This window comes from Marmota monax, unplaced genomic scaffold, assembly GCF_021218885.2.
Source record: "Marmota monax isolate L192 unplaced genomic scaffold, Marmota_monax_Labrador192_F-V1.1 WCK01_AAM20220418_F8-fsc00368, whole genome shotgun sequence".
Classification (NCBI taxonomy): Eukaryota; Metazoa; Chordata; class Mammalia; order Rodentia; family Sciuridae; genus Marmota; species Marmota monax.
In genome coordinates this window covers 246,015-261,414 of record NW_026695118.1, presented here as the reverse complement: position 1 = coordinate 261,414, position 15,400 = coordinate 246,015, and the positions used below count along the sequence as shown (strand labels likewise).

The window sequence follows — 15,400 nt, the reverse complement described above, 5'->3', positions numbered from 1 at the left end:
CAGAAGCTCAGATAGGGAGCGGTTTACCCTGGATGGAGTGGGGTAGGGGTGGGTGCCCCATGCCAGGGCCTTTAGGAAGAGCAAGGGAGGGGTCTCCCAGACGGATAGGGGAACATGGTTGGGAGATGTGGCTCCTGGCCACCTGTGCTGATGCAGGTGGACTCAGGGCTGGAGGCCAGTCCTCATGTCTTGCTCAGCTCCGAGGGCAGGATGGCAGGTAACTGGTCTTGGCAGCAAGGAGCACTGGAGTTAGCTTCAGGGAGGGACTTTCTCCCCTCTCCTCTAATGGTTCTAAATAAGCCCATGTTCTTCCCAGGTGGACTCTGGCCACTCATTCACTCAGCAGAGGCTGCACCAGAGCAGGCTGCTTGGAGGCACAGGTGTGGGTGAGTGGGGAGAAGGGGGTGGCAGGGCATGGTGGTGGGCTGAGGGCTGGCTCCAGTTCATCATGGGGTCCATCCGAGGAGGGGGCTCTGGCCATCACAGGGCCCCCATGCAGACGCATCCCCCTCCTGTCTCGAGGTCACACTCACTCCTGCAGACCCAGGCCCGCTTACACTCCCTCAGCTGCGTGTGCACAGCCAGACACACCGGGCCCTGGAGCAGCCTAGGGACCCAGGAGCCGCTGCACACCCTGGGCCCTGGCCCTGCTCACCCCCACTGCCACCTCTGAGCACTCGGCTGGTTCCTGTCCTGTTCACGCTGGCTCTTGCCCCCAAAGCTGCTGGACTCTCCTCCACCAAGCTGGGCTGCCCAGCTCCCCCACATGCAGCCCCCCACCATGGTCACCCACTCCAGGTGCCACTCCACCCCAAGGCCAGCCCTGACTAAACATCAAAGAAGCCCCCAATCTTCCCCTGAAACGCAAGTAAAAACCCAGTACAAACAGGTATTTGGGTTTTTTTTTTCCTTTGCAGATATTTTTTTAGTAGACATAGTCATTTTTTTGTTGTTGTTCTTTCTCATTTTACAGCAAACATTGCAAATATAGAAATATTTTTCTGTACAATGGAACGACTCGAGTATACACCAGGGACCGGGCTGGGGGTGCACAGTGCTTCCCAGCCGAGCCCCTCCACCACCCCGCCCGTCCACAGGCACGGCCTCCACCTCCCAACCGAGTCCGCAGCTTCAGGACGGTCCTGGAGGCCGCTCCGCCTTGCATCTGTTCTGTCCCTCTGCGGTGGCCTCCGGAGGTGGCAACGAAGAGACGGGCTGGACAGAGAGTCCACAGAAGACCACAGACTGGGAGGTCCCGCGGGGTGAGGGGTATGAGGCGACCATGTTGGCCACGCCCCCCCCCACGATAAGGGTTTTATCTTGTAAAGAATTTTACTTTTATTATTTTTTTTAAAAAAAGGAAGAAAAGAAAGAGAAAGAGGAAAAGAGAAAAGGCAGAGAAGAGTCAAAAGAGGAAAGATAATGAAAAAAAAAATCCCCCACCCCCACCCCTAAGACACAGTTTTCCGAAGTCCCCGGTGTGCATGTGTGTGCGTGTGCCTCTGTGCGTGTGTGTGTATGGGTGCGTGTATGTGTGTGTGGTGTGTGCGTGTGTGTGGATGTATGTGCGTGCGTGTGTGTGCATGTATGTGCGTGTGTGTGCGCACGCGCGCTGCTCCCTCGGTCTGCTGGCCCGCGCACCTCAGCGCAGGTGCTGCGCCTCAGGACAAGCGCCTGACCCGTCCGGGTTGACGGCCCCTCCCCGCGGTCCGCAGGGCCTGGCTCTGACCTTCCTGTGTTGTGCGCGTGCGTCGGGTTTCCCCGGTGAGAGTCTCTGAGTTACAAATAGCTGCGGTGGATCTCGTATCCTTTTTGGTCCAGTGGGCATCACGAGTTTCGGGGAGGGCTGGCGAGGCACGGGGTGCCCGGCCGAGGGCTCAGGACTTGTGCTGGGCGGACACGCCCTTCCAGTAGTCCAGGATGTCATGCAGATCCTCGTCTTTGGCGAACTGGACCTTCTTGCGCAGGGCGTGGCCGGCGGCCATGAACTCCTCCTCGTCCTTGTGCCGCCGACGGCTCAGTCTGAAGCGCTCCCAGATGCTCTGGGTGGCCCTGCAGGTGTACTCGGGGCTGGAGGAGTAGCTCAGGTTGTGGTACTGTGGGGACAGCTGCGAGTAGGCCAGGTCGCGGGGCCGCGGCCGGGTCAGGGGCTCCAGGATGGACGCCTTGCGTCCACCCAGGCCCTCGTGGGCGGGCGGGGGCGGGGGCGGTGCCGGGGGCTCGGCCGGGTGCGAGCCGGGGTACGAGTGCCGGTGCTCGCCGTACTGGCGGCCCTTCTCGGCCTCTGCCCGCAGCACGGCGGCCGCGGGCGTCACAGTGAGGATGGTGTCGGCTGCTGGTGAGCTCTTCTCGATGTACTTGGCCTCGGCCGCCTTGTGCACACCTGAGGCCTCGGCGCGGAAGGCCCGCGGGCTGCGTGTGGAGCCGCCACTGGAGGAGGTGCTGGCCCGCGGGGGCCCCGGCGCCGTCTCCACGCTGTGGTGCCGCTGCAGGCCGTGGCTGAAGGCGTCCTTGTACATGGGCGACAGGAAGCTGTGCTTGCCGGCCAGCGGCTCGGACAGCAGCACCAGCTGCGGCTCGGCTGTGGACACAGCCCCGGACTTGACACCCTGGAAGGCGGTGGACTCGGACTTGAGCGCATCGATGCAGTTGTTGATGATCTGGTTGACTTTGTCCACCTCCTTGGCGATGGTGGAGATCTCAGCCACGGAGCTCTGGCTGTCCGGGCCCTGCCGGCCCAGCTCGCAGTCCCTGCGCTCCGGAGCCTCCCCCGTGCGCACCTCGATGTAGTTGCCCTTGCTGGCCTTGGGCGTCTCTCCGCTCTCCACCAGCTTGTACTGCTCCACCTCGCCAGTGGCCGCGGGCAGGTACGGGATGCGGGTCACAGCCTCAGGGCCCAGCAGTGGGCCTTGGGACAGCGGAGCCAGGCCAGGCGCCTCCATCTCTGGCCCGTACTTGAGCTCGATGATGGTCTTCTTCAGGCTGCCAGCCGCCGCCGCTGCCGCCGCCTTCTTGTGCTTTTCCTCCTGGCGCCTCCGCCTGCGCAGGCAGTAGTACACGGCACCCAGCACCAGCACCATGCCGAAGAGGCAGCCCAGGATGGTCATGATGTAGTGGGTGGCCGTGGAGGGGCTGGGCACCGGCCCGGGTGGGCTGGGCGGCTTGGGCAGGCAGATGGTGAGGCATGTGTGGTTGTGCTGGGTCCCGGAGCTGGTGGACACCACGCAGTAGGTGTAGTTAGTGAGCGTGTACAGGTTGGTCAGGCGGATCTCCTCCTGGGCCTGGGTCAGCTTGGACACGGTGGAGGGCTTGCTGTTGTTGTACTGCTCCAGCGTGTACATGCGGTTGAAGGGGCTGGGCAGCTGGACAGTGATGGTGGCCGAGTTCTGGGTCAGCTGCTTGACCTTAATGAGGGGACGGGCCTCGGCCTGGGTGGCCAGCGTGGCCACCATCGGGGTGGTGCCGTCACCGGAGAAGCATTCGTCGTAGGCACAGGGCGCGTCGCTGGGCTCGGGAGGTGGCGGTGGTGGCGGTGAGCGCCCCAGCTGTGAGCGACCTGGCACCAGGTGGGGCCCGATCACCTCGACTGCGGCCCCGTAGGAGTCCTCCGTGCAGACGGACTGCAGCTTGCTGAGGATGCTGCGCTGGCCCTGGCGGCCCTGGCCCAGCAGGTAGTAGCCGGAGTAGACGGGCGGCGACTCGCACTGCATGCGGTCGTAGGTCTGCGTGGCGTTGGTGAAGGCGGCCAGCCAGCGCAGGAAGCCCAGCAGCTCGCAGGAGCAGTAGAAGGGGTTGCTGTACAGCTCGCACACGGACAGCTTGGCCAGGCCCACGAAGGTGCCGCTGCTCAGCTGCTGGATGCGGTTCATGGACAGGTCGATGTTGACGATGTTGGGACACTCCCAGAAGGCGCTGGCCATGACCACCTCGATGAGGTTGGCCTGCAGGTACAGGTACTCCAGCTTGCTCAGGCCCCGCAGCATGCCCTCCGTGAGGTTGCGCAGCCGGTTGTAGCCCAGCTGCAGCACCTGCAGGTTGAACTGGGCCGAGAAGGCGCCGTCCTCGATGTAGCCGATCTCGTTCTTGGTGAGGTTGAGGTACGTGAGGTTGCCGAAGCGGCTCAGCGAGGCGTACTGCACGCTGCGGATGCGGTTCTCGTTGAGCCGCAGATCCACGATGGTGTTGTTGATCTGCTGCGGGATGGCCTCGTAGGGAGGCTGATTCTGGCTGCAGATGGCCAGCCACACGAACCCCTTGTCACCCTCGATCAGCCAGCAGTCGCCGTGGGCCAGCCCTCCCGCGTGCAGCAGGGTGGCAGCCGCCACGCACACCCACAGCACACCCCACCCGCGCCCGGCCATCGGGACCCTTGCGGAAGACCCTGCTTAGCCTACCCAAGGGGACCCGGTGGGGGGCTGGGCGGCAGCTCCCAGAGGGGAGACGGGGTGGGACGGGGAGCGGTCCGCACTCTCAGCCGTGTCCTGTCCCAAGCTGCATGGCCACGTGGTGCGAGTGCTGGGGACGGGGAACACCTCTGTCACGGCCCGCGGCCCCTTGTAGTCTGCCCCAGGTCTGCGGTGACCACAGCCTCCTTCCCCATGGGCCTGCGTGTCCTGGCAGCTCCGCCTGGTGCCTCTGCTCCGTGGAAGTCCCTGCTGCAAGACAAAAGAGGAGAGAGGTCACCAAGGCCCCCTGGACGGGTGTGGCCTGAGTCCTGGCTCCCGAGAGCCTCTGCTGGAAAATGGGGCCAGAAGCTTCCTCAGGGCGCAGGGGTGGGGGGCACGGGGGGCAGGCAGGAGGACAGAGAAAAACTGGGGCTCCTCCCACCTCTGCCTCAGCTTCCTCATCTGCAGAGGGGATGTGACGCCACCTGTGTGGCTGGGCTCCCAGGCACTGTGACTGCGTGCAGTCGGGACCCACGTGGCCCACTCCCCACTGAGCATAGCCCTGGGTAGATGGGAAACTGAGGCCCAGAGACGGGGCAGAGTCACCTGGCCAACAGGTGAAGGGGCTGCCCCAGTGGGGACATGTATGTGTCTGAATGACCTTGCTGGGCTCTGTGCCCTCCACTTGGGAGCTGAGATGCCACTTCTGCTGCGAGAGGGCCCCCTGTAGGGGTCCAGTGCACCCTGCGGATGTCCTGAGCCCAGACAGAGGATCCTTCCGGAGCATGGCTCCTCTCAAGCTCCTTCAGAGACTAATCCTGAGGTGCCTGGCCTGGCCACCAGCAGTTGGGGCTTGGTCTGAGCTCTCCGGCAAGTTGTGCCCTCTCTGAGCATCAGTTTCCCCAAATGAATCAGCTGGGAGGCCTCTGAGGCCACCACCCCATCCCTGTGCCCTCTCCGCACCCCACCCCCACGTTGGTGGAGTCTGGCAACGAGATCTGGAAGTGGGGGAGCCCGCTCGGCCAAGAAGTCCCCGCACTCTGCAGTCCCAGGGCCTGAGCTGTCTCCCTCCACCCCCACCTTGTGGCTGGGCAAGGGTGTCCCCCCCGCCCCGCAGCCCACGAGCACAGGTGCCTCATCCGTCACCCAGTGTCTGCTGCAGCCAAGGGCTAACGGGGCTGCAGGCTGTGGGGAGCCTCACGGGGAGCAGGCCGGGGCTGAGAGTACCGAGGTGTGGGGGACCCTGCCACCCACCCAGCAGGACGACCTCCCTGCCCCCTCGTGTTTTCCCTGCAGGAGGGAGAAATGGGTTTGTGTTTGCTTGTTAATGTTTGGATTTACAGCCGGCCTCTGTCACCGCTCTCTGGCCTGGCAGGCAGCCAGCCGAGTGTATTTCACCGATATTGACGTCTGCAACTAGTCCGCACTGAGGCGGTTCAAATTAGGAGAAAAAAAATATATAATGATGTGAAATGGATTTTCCCCTCTTTGGAAACTTCATAAAGAACCATTTTGATCTGGCTCCTGGGAAGAGGCTATTTCTGATCTAAAGACGGGGAGAGATCAGAGGGGCTAGGGGCTGTGGAGGGGTCCTGGCAGGCCGAGGAGCTGACCCCAGGGCAGGGTCCAGCCAAGCCTGGACACCTGGGGTCAGGAATGGCTCAGCAGGATGGGGCCAAGCCTGGGAGCCTGCCAGGAGAGCCGCAGTGAGGCCCCCGGAGGACGCGGCTGGTCACGTAAAACCCAGTCGCAGGGGAGCTCCGTGACATCCAGGAAAGGCTGAGGGCTCATCTCTGTCACCACTGTCCTCTCGAGCATTGCACAGTACGGGGTACCTGCAGCCTGCACCCCCCAGGGCGTCCCCTCCCTTCCTACCAGGCTCCGTCTGCCCGGGATGCCCGGGAACCTGTGCCAACCTGTGATCTGTGTCGCCTGGGCCTCCCGAGGGCCCGAAGCCCAGCAGAGGTGGAGGGTGTCAGGTAGGGGCTGGGAAAGCACAGGACTGTCCCCAGGCTTCCAGAAGGGGGTGCTCAGAGCTGCCGCAGGCCCAGCGAGGAAGTGTGGCGCCCCAGCAATGTGATCGTAATCACCTTAATCTCTTGCTCAAAATAACCCAAAGTCAAGCTAAGCAGGATTACAGGGTCTACAGAGTCCTATCACAGGTGCCGCGCGTCTCCCGCCATGAGGGCCCCAGGGCAGGGCTGCGTGGGCACAGGGGTTCATGCCGGTGGGCCTGTGCACGTGTGTGTGGGTGGGGTGCCACCGACATGCGGGCCACGTACATATGTCCACCTACACACGTGTGCACGTGTGGGAACTTGTACCAGGGGTTTTGCGGCAGCCCCTGCTGGGACTCCCCTTCCTGCCCCCCCTGCCCCCCCCCGTCCCCATGTGGCAGTGTAAGAGTCTGTGCGTCCATTCAAGCCGCTGAGAGTCTCTCCTACCTCCCCCCCTGCAGCCTCCTCCATCAGGCTGGGCCGGCCTGTGTGATGGGCAGGCAGGCCTGGTTTTCCATCTTGTGCTGGATTTATTTTTTGATTTATTTATTTTGGTACTGGGGATTGAACCCAAGGGTGCTCAACTACTGAGCTACATCCCCAGCCTCCCACCCACCCACCCCCACACACATTTTTAAATTATTTTTATTTTGAGACAGGGTCTCACTACGTTGCTTAGGGCCTAGGTGAAGTGCTGAGGCTGGCCTTGAACTTGCAGCCTCCCGTCTCAGCCTCGCCAGTTGCTGGGATTCTAGGTGTGGCCACCCTGCCAGGCTCTTGCCAGCTTTTGCACCTGCCCCCACCTGGCCTTGTCACCAAACCTCCCAGGTGCAGATGTGCTGGGCTAGGATGTGAATCCGGTGGCTGGTCCCCGTGTGGCCAGAAGCTTGGCCTTTGCCCCTCTCTAGCCCCACATCCTCAGCCTAGGAAGGACCCCCAAGTTCTCCTTCCACCCCTAACTTTACACATGGGGACACTGAGGCCCGAGAGAAGGACCTGTCCAAGGTCACCGAGTGAATCAGCCCGGAGCCTCCCCCTGCCAGGGACTGGAGGGAGGGGGCTGGTGACTGAGCGGCAGCCACACAGGCCTGAGTCTCCACCCTGGCCCCCCGGGAAAGACTGTCCCCCGCACGGGTCTGGGGGCCCTGAGGATGGAGGCCACGGCCTGACACCAGGAACAGCTGTGCAGGGACATGAGGATCCCCTGGGCGGGTGCTGAACAGACCCTCTGGCCAGGCTCCCTCGCTCCCCGGCCCTGGGCACCCCTCACTGACCACTCCAGTCCCTTCTCCCTGGGCTCAGGTTCTCAGCCATCAAGCCCCGGGGGCTGTGCTAGAGTGCTGGGCCTGGCTGGCCGGAGGCGGGGCACAGACCCTGCACAGGGCGGCCCTCAGCCCACCTGTCACCCCAGACTCAGGGCCCCACAGGTGAGCCTTGGGCCCTGGCGACTGCAACTCTTGGAAGGGTGAGCGGTCCCCTCCCTCCACCTACTGCACTGTCTCCTCTGTGTCTCAGGCTTCAGGAGACATGGAAGGTGCCACCCTCGGGTCCCTGTGATCCCTTCTCCCCTCTGCAGCACCCTGTCCCAGGGCAGGTGATCCACAGCCGTGGGCCATGCGCCACATGCAGAGGCTCAGCGTGTGCTGTCCAGCCAAGCACCGCTGGCCACTTGTGGCTATGAGCACCAGAAACGTGGCCAGTGGCTGCGGTGTTGGACTGCATACTTCTAGAACCTTCCGTCAAAGCAACCAACTGACTGGACTTGAGCAACCTCCACCCTGCCCCCCCCTTCCCCTTAATAGCAAATTTTCCTGGAAGAGAGGCCAGCAGTTTTGGTCCCATCTCCTGACTTCATCTTCTCTCAGCCCTTCCTGTCCAGCGTCCAGCGTCCACCCCAGCTCTCCGCAGCTCTGCGGCTGGCTCCCATCAAGGTCGCTGGCCACCTCCTCCTGCCATGTCCAAAAGGCGTGCTTTTATTATCTTGCCCTCACAGCACCTGGCCCAGGTACCTGCCGGGACTAGGTGGACGCTGCTCCTCACTGGGTCCCTAGGAGTGGCCTCTTTCTGCAGGGGCCAGCGATGGTCCCTTCGATGCTGAGGTGCCCTCGGCTCCAGGCTTCAGATGGGCCACTCTCTCCTGTCCCCACTGTTGGGTCCTCACCTGGACCTCTGGCTGTCCTTGGAGCCCAGTGTCCTCAGGTCCCTCCTCTAATGCTCCCCAGGTAGGCTTGTTCCTTGTGGTTACAATGGGGACTCTCCCAAATCTGCAAACGACGTGTGACCTGGTGTGTGACCTGGGGCAGGCACAGAACCCCGAGGTCAGGTTTGGGAGGTCAGACTCAGCCCAGAGGACGGGGCTGGGGTGGGGACCATTGCTGGCCCCTGCAGAAAGGGGCACTCCGAGGGACCCATTGAGGAGCAGCGTCCACCTAGTCCTGGGAAGTAGGTCCCCCCACCCCACCCCAGTCACCACGGGTGTCCCAGCTGGAGCTTGGAGCAGAGGGGCAGGGCTGCCTGTCCTAGGGGGAGACTGTAAAAGATGCCACATTCCCGGGGGACAGCTGGCCAGTTAGAATCTTGCATATGGCAGGAACATCCAAAAGACCCTCGGAAGGACATGGATCTGACTTCCCTAAAGCACTCTCGCCCGGTGGGTGGCAGGTGCAGCAATAGCAATAGAGTGGGGACAGCTTGCCAGGTAAAGCGCCCCTGGACTCAGTCCCTAGTACCCAGGCTCCCCACCCAGAATCACCGAACCAGGCGTCTCTGGGACTCTGCGGTGAGAAGTCCAGGACCTGGTGTCTGTCTGCCCTTGTGACGCCTCCTGGCCTCCCCCACGACCCGTGCACGCTGACACAGAGTCACTCCAACATCTCCCGGCCACTGGTGCTCGCCCACGCCGTGCCCATGCTGAGAGCACTCTGTCACCAGGGGACGACGGGGACAGTGTGGAAGGCTCCACAAGTTCCCTCTGGCACATCAACCCTGTGGCCTGTCGCCGCTAATGAAATAAAGAAATACGGTGTTTCCGGGCTTTTAAACTTCTTATGACCGGATTTGCATAATCGCAGCCGCCGTGCTGGGACGGAGCACATCTGTCTAAAAATACCCTCCTCTCCTCCCTCCATCATGTAGCCCTGCCGCGGGGCCGGGGCTGGGGCCAGGGCTGGGCCGGGCATTGGCTGATGGACTTTCTTTCCACCCCCCGGGGAAAACGTGGGCCGAGGGCCAGGCGTGGGGAGGCGGGGAGATGGGCGGAAAGTTAGAGATCGATAACTTTTCACCGTTCCAATGTTTGGCCGATAGATCATGTTTACTGCTGATGCTTCCTTGCCTCTGCAGCGTGGCTCTGGCCAGAACGGTCTCCCTGGCTCTGCCGCAGAGCCTCTGGGGTGTGACAGGCATGTCAGGGAAGCTGTGGCCCCTGGCTGCAGGACACAACAGCACCAACCTGGGGGAGCCGAGAGCAGGTGGAGTCCGGCCTGACCCCTGCTGCGTCAAGAGGCACAGGACCCTCTCAGGCCAGAGCGTGAATGTTGGCTTTGCCACACTCTGGCTGTGTGACCTTGGACAATTCATTCACCGTCTCTGAACCCAACTCTCCAATGGAGACAATTGTGGCATCTCCCTCCCAGGTTTTTTTTTTTTGTGGGTGGGGACATGACCCAATCACTTAAGGCTTTGGCAGTTGCCTGGTGCAGGGTTCCCTGTGGGCATCTATCTCCTGTTCCTCCAACTGTCCTTTGGCCTGGGCGGTGGGGGAGAGGAGCGTGGGTAGGTGGGACAGCATGGCCACCATCCCAGGTGCCCACGTAGGGGAGGCCCCATGAGGGCTCCCCCTGACCCAGGGGCTTCCTCATGCCCTCCAAGGACTGGCCTCCTTGCTCCTCTGCTGTCCCTGGGGTTGGCTCCGGGTCAGGCCTGCCCAGTCCCCAGGAGCGCTGAATCAGCAGGCCTGGCTCCCGGGACTTGGCCACAGGGTGGCATCTGGTATGCGCTGGACCTCAGTGGGCGGGCCCTGACCTTGTCCTCCAGGAGGCCAGGCTCGGGGAAGGCTGCGGAGACCACTTCCCACAACAGCCCCTCCCTCCCGTCAGACTTGGGTCACTGGAGAAGGTGACCCATAGCCTTGGGTGTCTGTGACCTCTGCAGACCTCGGGTGTCAACAGAGGGGGCCTCATTTCCTCCGTGGTCTGCACGTACTGAGTGCCTGCTGGATACTAAGCCCTCCTCTGCCCAGGGAGACGGGCAGGGCCACCCCCACAGACAGGCCAGGAGACAGAGGCTCAGAGGGAGGCCAGGCAATTAGCTAGGAACGGAGATTCCCACCGCCCTCGTCCCCAGAGGGAGCCTGGGGCCAAGTGGGGCCCTGTGCTGTGGTGTGAGCATCCCCAGGTCCCCTGCAGCCTGGTCCCCGCTCCTCCACCCCTCCTCCTCCAGGTCCGGCAGCTCCAGGCTGCTCGCAAGTTAATTAGGGACCCAAACATTTAATGGTCTGTTGTGCTTCCACCGGGGCCTCTTTTTAAATTAAAAAACATGATGTATGGCACCGTTGGAGGGAGAAATCACTTTGCAATGGCTCCCCGCTCAGGCTTTGGCAGGGCTGCGGGGAGGAGGGTGCCTGGCTGGCCCCTGGAGATGAGGGACGGCGGCGGCGTGTCACCCTTTCCGCTGGAGACGAGGGACCGGCACGTGACCCTCTCCAGGAACACGGGTCCACCCCTCGCCATTGGAAATCACATCGCTTAAACCAGGCATGAGTCTAGGTGTCCAGTGCACGCCTGGCACCGTCCCACCACACTCTTCTAACCCTGGCAGCTGGGAAGTTCTATCTTTAGTCTGACCTGAATCCCTCCAGTGGTTTTGAGGGATGGCTGGTTTGAGACAGAAGGCGGAGATCTGCTCTTCTCTTCCTAGTAGTACTCTCACCTCCAAGAGCCCCTGAATTCTGGGAAGCCCTTTCTGATTACCCTGAGCTCGAGGATTTTTTTGTCCCAGTTCTGAGCTCTGACCCCAGCCTGGCAGGACAGCAGGATCTCATTGTAGGAGGTGGATGGGCCCCTGGAGGACCCTGAGGCCAGCTCCCCAACCCAGGCCAGGCACAGAGATGGAGCAGCTGTTTGCAAGCCCCTCATGGGGAGGGGGGGAGGGGAGGGGGAGGGGACCCTGGGAGCCCTCCCACACCACCACCCCCCCATCTCCGGGACTTCAGACACTTGTGGCTGCTGTGAATTGAGCTAAAGATGGTGGGCGTGGTTTTGAGCAGGAGTTATGAATGAGCAATTAGCCCTCAAATGTCATGTTAATAAAGCAGGGGACCTGGCCTGCGGGGGTGCTGGGGGTTCCAGCTTCCTTGGAAACGGAGTCCCAGGAGGACAGAGCAGGCAGGAATGGTCAGTCACTGTCCCTCACAACCCAAGCCTGGAAATGCTCCTGTTGGTTGGGGAGAGCTGGGTCCCCTCTCCGGGGATCCCAGCACAGCACGTCCCACCCAGGACTCCTGTACGTCTGGCTGTGACGGTACCCACGACTCCCACAGCCAAGGTCAGGGACACTGCCACCCCAGAGGCCCTGCCCCTCCAGGAGGCTCCTGGGCCACCAGCCTTCTCACACGCCACACCAAGTCCCCCCACGGCCACCCTTCGGGAGGTCTTCACCAAGGGCTCATCTGCAAGGAGTCCCACCTGGGTCCCCACTTGAGAGGCTTTGGCAGGAAGGGCAGCCCCAGGCCTGAGGCCCCTCACCTTCCCCGTCTGCCCCAGACCGGCCTTCCTCAGGCAGCCTGGGGACCACTGAGCCACCCTGAGACCGGACGCCCGCCTGCAGCTGCCAGCGCCGTACGGTCTGAATTCTCACATTTAACGTTCAATCCACCCGGAACGTATTTCTCTGGTGTAAAGAAGGATCAGAATTGATTTCCTCCCCCTCCCCCAAGCAGGCAACAAATTGTCCTGACACGTCTATTGAATAATCAATTCCCTCTGGTTGATTTGTGAGGCTCCCGTCTCTCCCTCCTCCCTCCACAGCCCCGCGTGGCTCCCCAGTGCCCTCAAGAGAGTGTCCATGCCTCATAGCAAGATCCACAAAGCCTTGATGATGGTCCTTGCATCTCTCCCCCCTCCCACGTGTAAGGATGCACTCCACCTGGGTTTCTAGGGTTTGCTGGAAGATGCCATCTGGGATACCTGGAAGGCTAACTCGTCCCACCACCCCACCCACTCTCTGCTGAGTGTCGGTCTGGGCTTGGACTGCAGGCTGGGGCTGGGCTGGGCTGCCCTGTGCACCCACAAAGTCCCACTAGGCCCAGTCAGGACGGCGGCGATCTGATTCCTTTCCCCATCTCAAGTCGTCTAGACTGCAAGCTCATGGCACAGGGTGAGGCCAGTATTCCCTTCCCAAGCCCAGAACCAGCCCTCACGCAGCAGGACCTCCTGTGACGCTCAGTGACACTCAGTGACACTGAGCTATCCTGGGGCAGTCCCTCCCTCCCCTCCCTCCATGAAATGGATGTTTGCATCACTGAGACACGACCACCTGTAAAGACCCTCTCTCTGCCCTCCCTTTGCCTGCTCTCTTTGCTCTTTTAACTCGAATGTTCTTTCAGAGGAAACTTGAAGAGCAATTATTTTCTCTTGCTTTTCCAAACTGGCCACCCAGTGGCAGAGGGGATGGCACTGAATCTGCAAAAAATTTAGTTCCGAGATTCCAGCGCGGCACACGGCACTCCTCCTGCTCTCCCTTAGGTCTCCCAGGAAAGCTTTATAGAGTTCTTCATAAAGAACCTCAATTTTTCTTGTAAATTTATTCTGGAGAATTCCTTGGGGTTTTTTTTATTATTTTTAAAATTTTTTTGTTGTTGTTCTTTTATTGTAGCCATTGTGAGCAGGGGACTGTTGATTTTATTATGCGTTCCAACTGGCTGTTCTTGGTACAAATGAAAATTATTGATTTGTAGCATGTTTGTTTTATATCCAACCCGGTACCTTCGTATTAAATTCTCGTATTAAATTATTTTCTCTGTTTGTTCTCTCGGGTCTCTAGGGCCTCAGAATCATACCGGCTGCAAACGATTTGCAATTCTTTCCTACAGGCGAGCCGTGTAATCCTGTTTCATGTCTTATTGCTTTGTCCTGCATTTCTGGACAATAAGAAAAGTATGTTTTTGTTTTTGTTTTTAAATAGAAGTTTTTGAATGGGAATCATTAAAAACGTCATCGTTTAGAATGAGGCTGGCTGTTGAACTGAGACAGATTCTTTAATGTGATAAAAAAAAAAAGTACCTTTTTTTTGGTCTATTTTTAGCAGTTACTTTGAAGTCAGAACTTGGCATTGGATTTCTGTCAGATACCTTTTGTCATTTATCAACACGACATTCTGGCTGACCTGCGGATACCGTGTATTATATTAATAGATTTCTCTAATATTAAGCCATCTTTGAATTCTTTGTGCAAATCCTACATAATCACGGCAGATTATCTCTCTAATATTCTGCCGAATTGGATTTGCTTGTGTCTTGTGGAGGACTTTGGATTCAATATTCACAGGCGAGACTGCCGTGGGGTTCCGTTTCCTGGACATCTTTGCGGTTTGGGATGTGGGGACCAGTGTCACTCCCTCCTCCAAACAGTGGCCACCAACTCATCCAAGTGATGCTTGGGATGGGGACCCCCACCCCCACCCCAGGTTCCAGGGGCGCAAGGCGGCCCTGTGAGCCACTTTGTAAATGAAGGGTCATCCTCGGCAGTGGGAGGTCACCCATTTTGTCCTTCATGCCTTCTGGGTCTTCCTGATGCAGGGTGGGCTCCCGGTAGGGCAGAGCCATCTCCCCTGGGAACATGGTGGCTCAGAAGGTGGATTTGGAACCGCCATCCTGGACAACAGGGCCACCCAGTAGGGGCTGGCCCTGGAGAACTGCTGCAGGCCATGGAGGATGGGCCTGGAGACTGTCCCTGACTCCCCTGCCCAGGGCCTGCCGATCTGTGTTCTGGGTCATCCACGCGGGGACTGAAGGACGTTGCAATAGATGCTGGGGACCCAGATAATGCAAAAGGAAAGGAAAGACCCTGCCCCGGTCCCCACAGAACATCCATCCTGCGGGCAGTCACGGGGGCAGTGGCGAGGCCGGCGGCAGGGACGTCCAGCAGATCCGATTCTTGAAAGGTGGCTTCAACTTCATGTCCCGTTGCTCATCAAAAAATGAGACCTTGCCCCCCCTTGCCTCCCTGTCAGAGGTTGGGTCCTCTCCACAGCCTGGGGCCCTCTGGCTGAGCCCGTTTTGACCAGCCCTGGCTGAGGCAGAGCTCTGTCCCCCAGCACAGGACAGAAGTGGCTTCCCAACACACTGCTGGGAGACACTGCAGGCCCAGGTGGGTCCCCAGCTGCGGTGCCATCTGGAAAGAGGCCTCGGGCCTCGGCGCTGGCTTGGGAGTGAAGGAGCCAGGACCAAGCAGAGCAGATGCCCACAGAAGCCCCGAGCACCTGACCACAAAGCCCAGCATAGAACAGCGGGTCTGGGGGCAGGTATATGAGAGCAAGCACCAGGGCAGAGGGGCAGCTGGTGACCCTGCTCTCCCCAAGGACCCCTTCCCCATCTGTCTGAAGCAGCTCTGGCCTGAGAGTCATGGGAAGGACCCGTGAGCACAGAGGGCTCCGGGTTTGGGGTCAGGGACAGCTGGCCAATGCCCGCCTCACGGGGCAGGTGGCGTTGAACCTTGCTGGTCTCCTGGCCCCTCCTACCAGCTGGGGGATTTGGGTGGAACTTTCTAAACTCTGAACCTCAGTTTCTTTTTTTGTACCGGAGATGGAAATGAGCAGTGCTCAACCCCTGAGCCCCATCCCCAGCCCGACTTTGTGTTTTATTTAGAGACGGCATCTCACTGAGTTGCTTAGCGCCTCGCTTTTGCTGAGGCTGGCCTTGAACTCATGATCCTCGTGTCTCAGCCTCCTGAGCCACTGGGATGACAGGCGTGCGCCACAGCACCTGGCCCTGAGTTTCTTTCTCTGACAAGCGGGGCTGTC

The 15,400-nt window shown here is 60.4% G+C and overlaps 1 protein-coding gene across 1 annotated transcript in view; it reads right to left on the bottom strand.

Moving 5' to 3' along the window:
• Window positions 1–903: 903 nt before the first annotated feature.
• Elfn1 (extracellular leucine rich repeat and fibronectin type III domain containing 1) overlaps window positions 904–15,400 on the bottom strand; it is a 62,231-nt gene continuing 47,734 nt past the window's right edge. The window contains exon 3 of the mRNA XM_046428167.2: window positions 904–4,655. Coding sequence (XP_046284123.1) covers window positions 1,878–4,361 — 2,484 coding nt within the window. The 5' untranslated portion in view covers window positions 4,362–4,655 and the 3' untranslated portion in view covers window positions 904–1,877. The remainder of the gene's footprint in view (window positions 4,656–15,400) is intronic.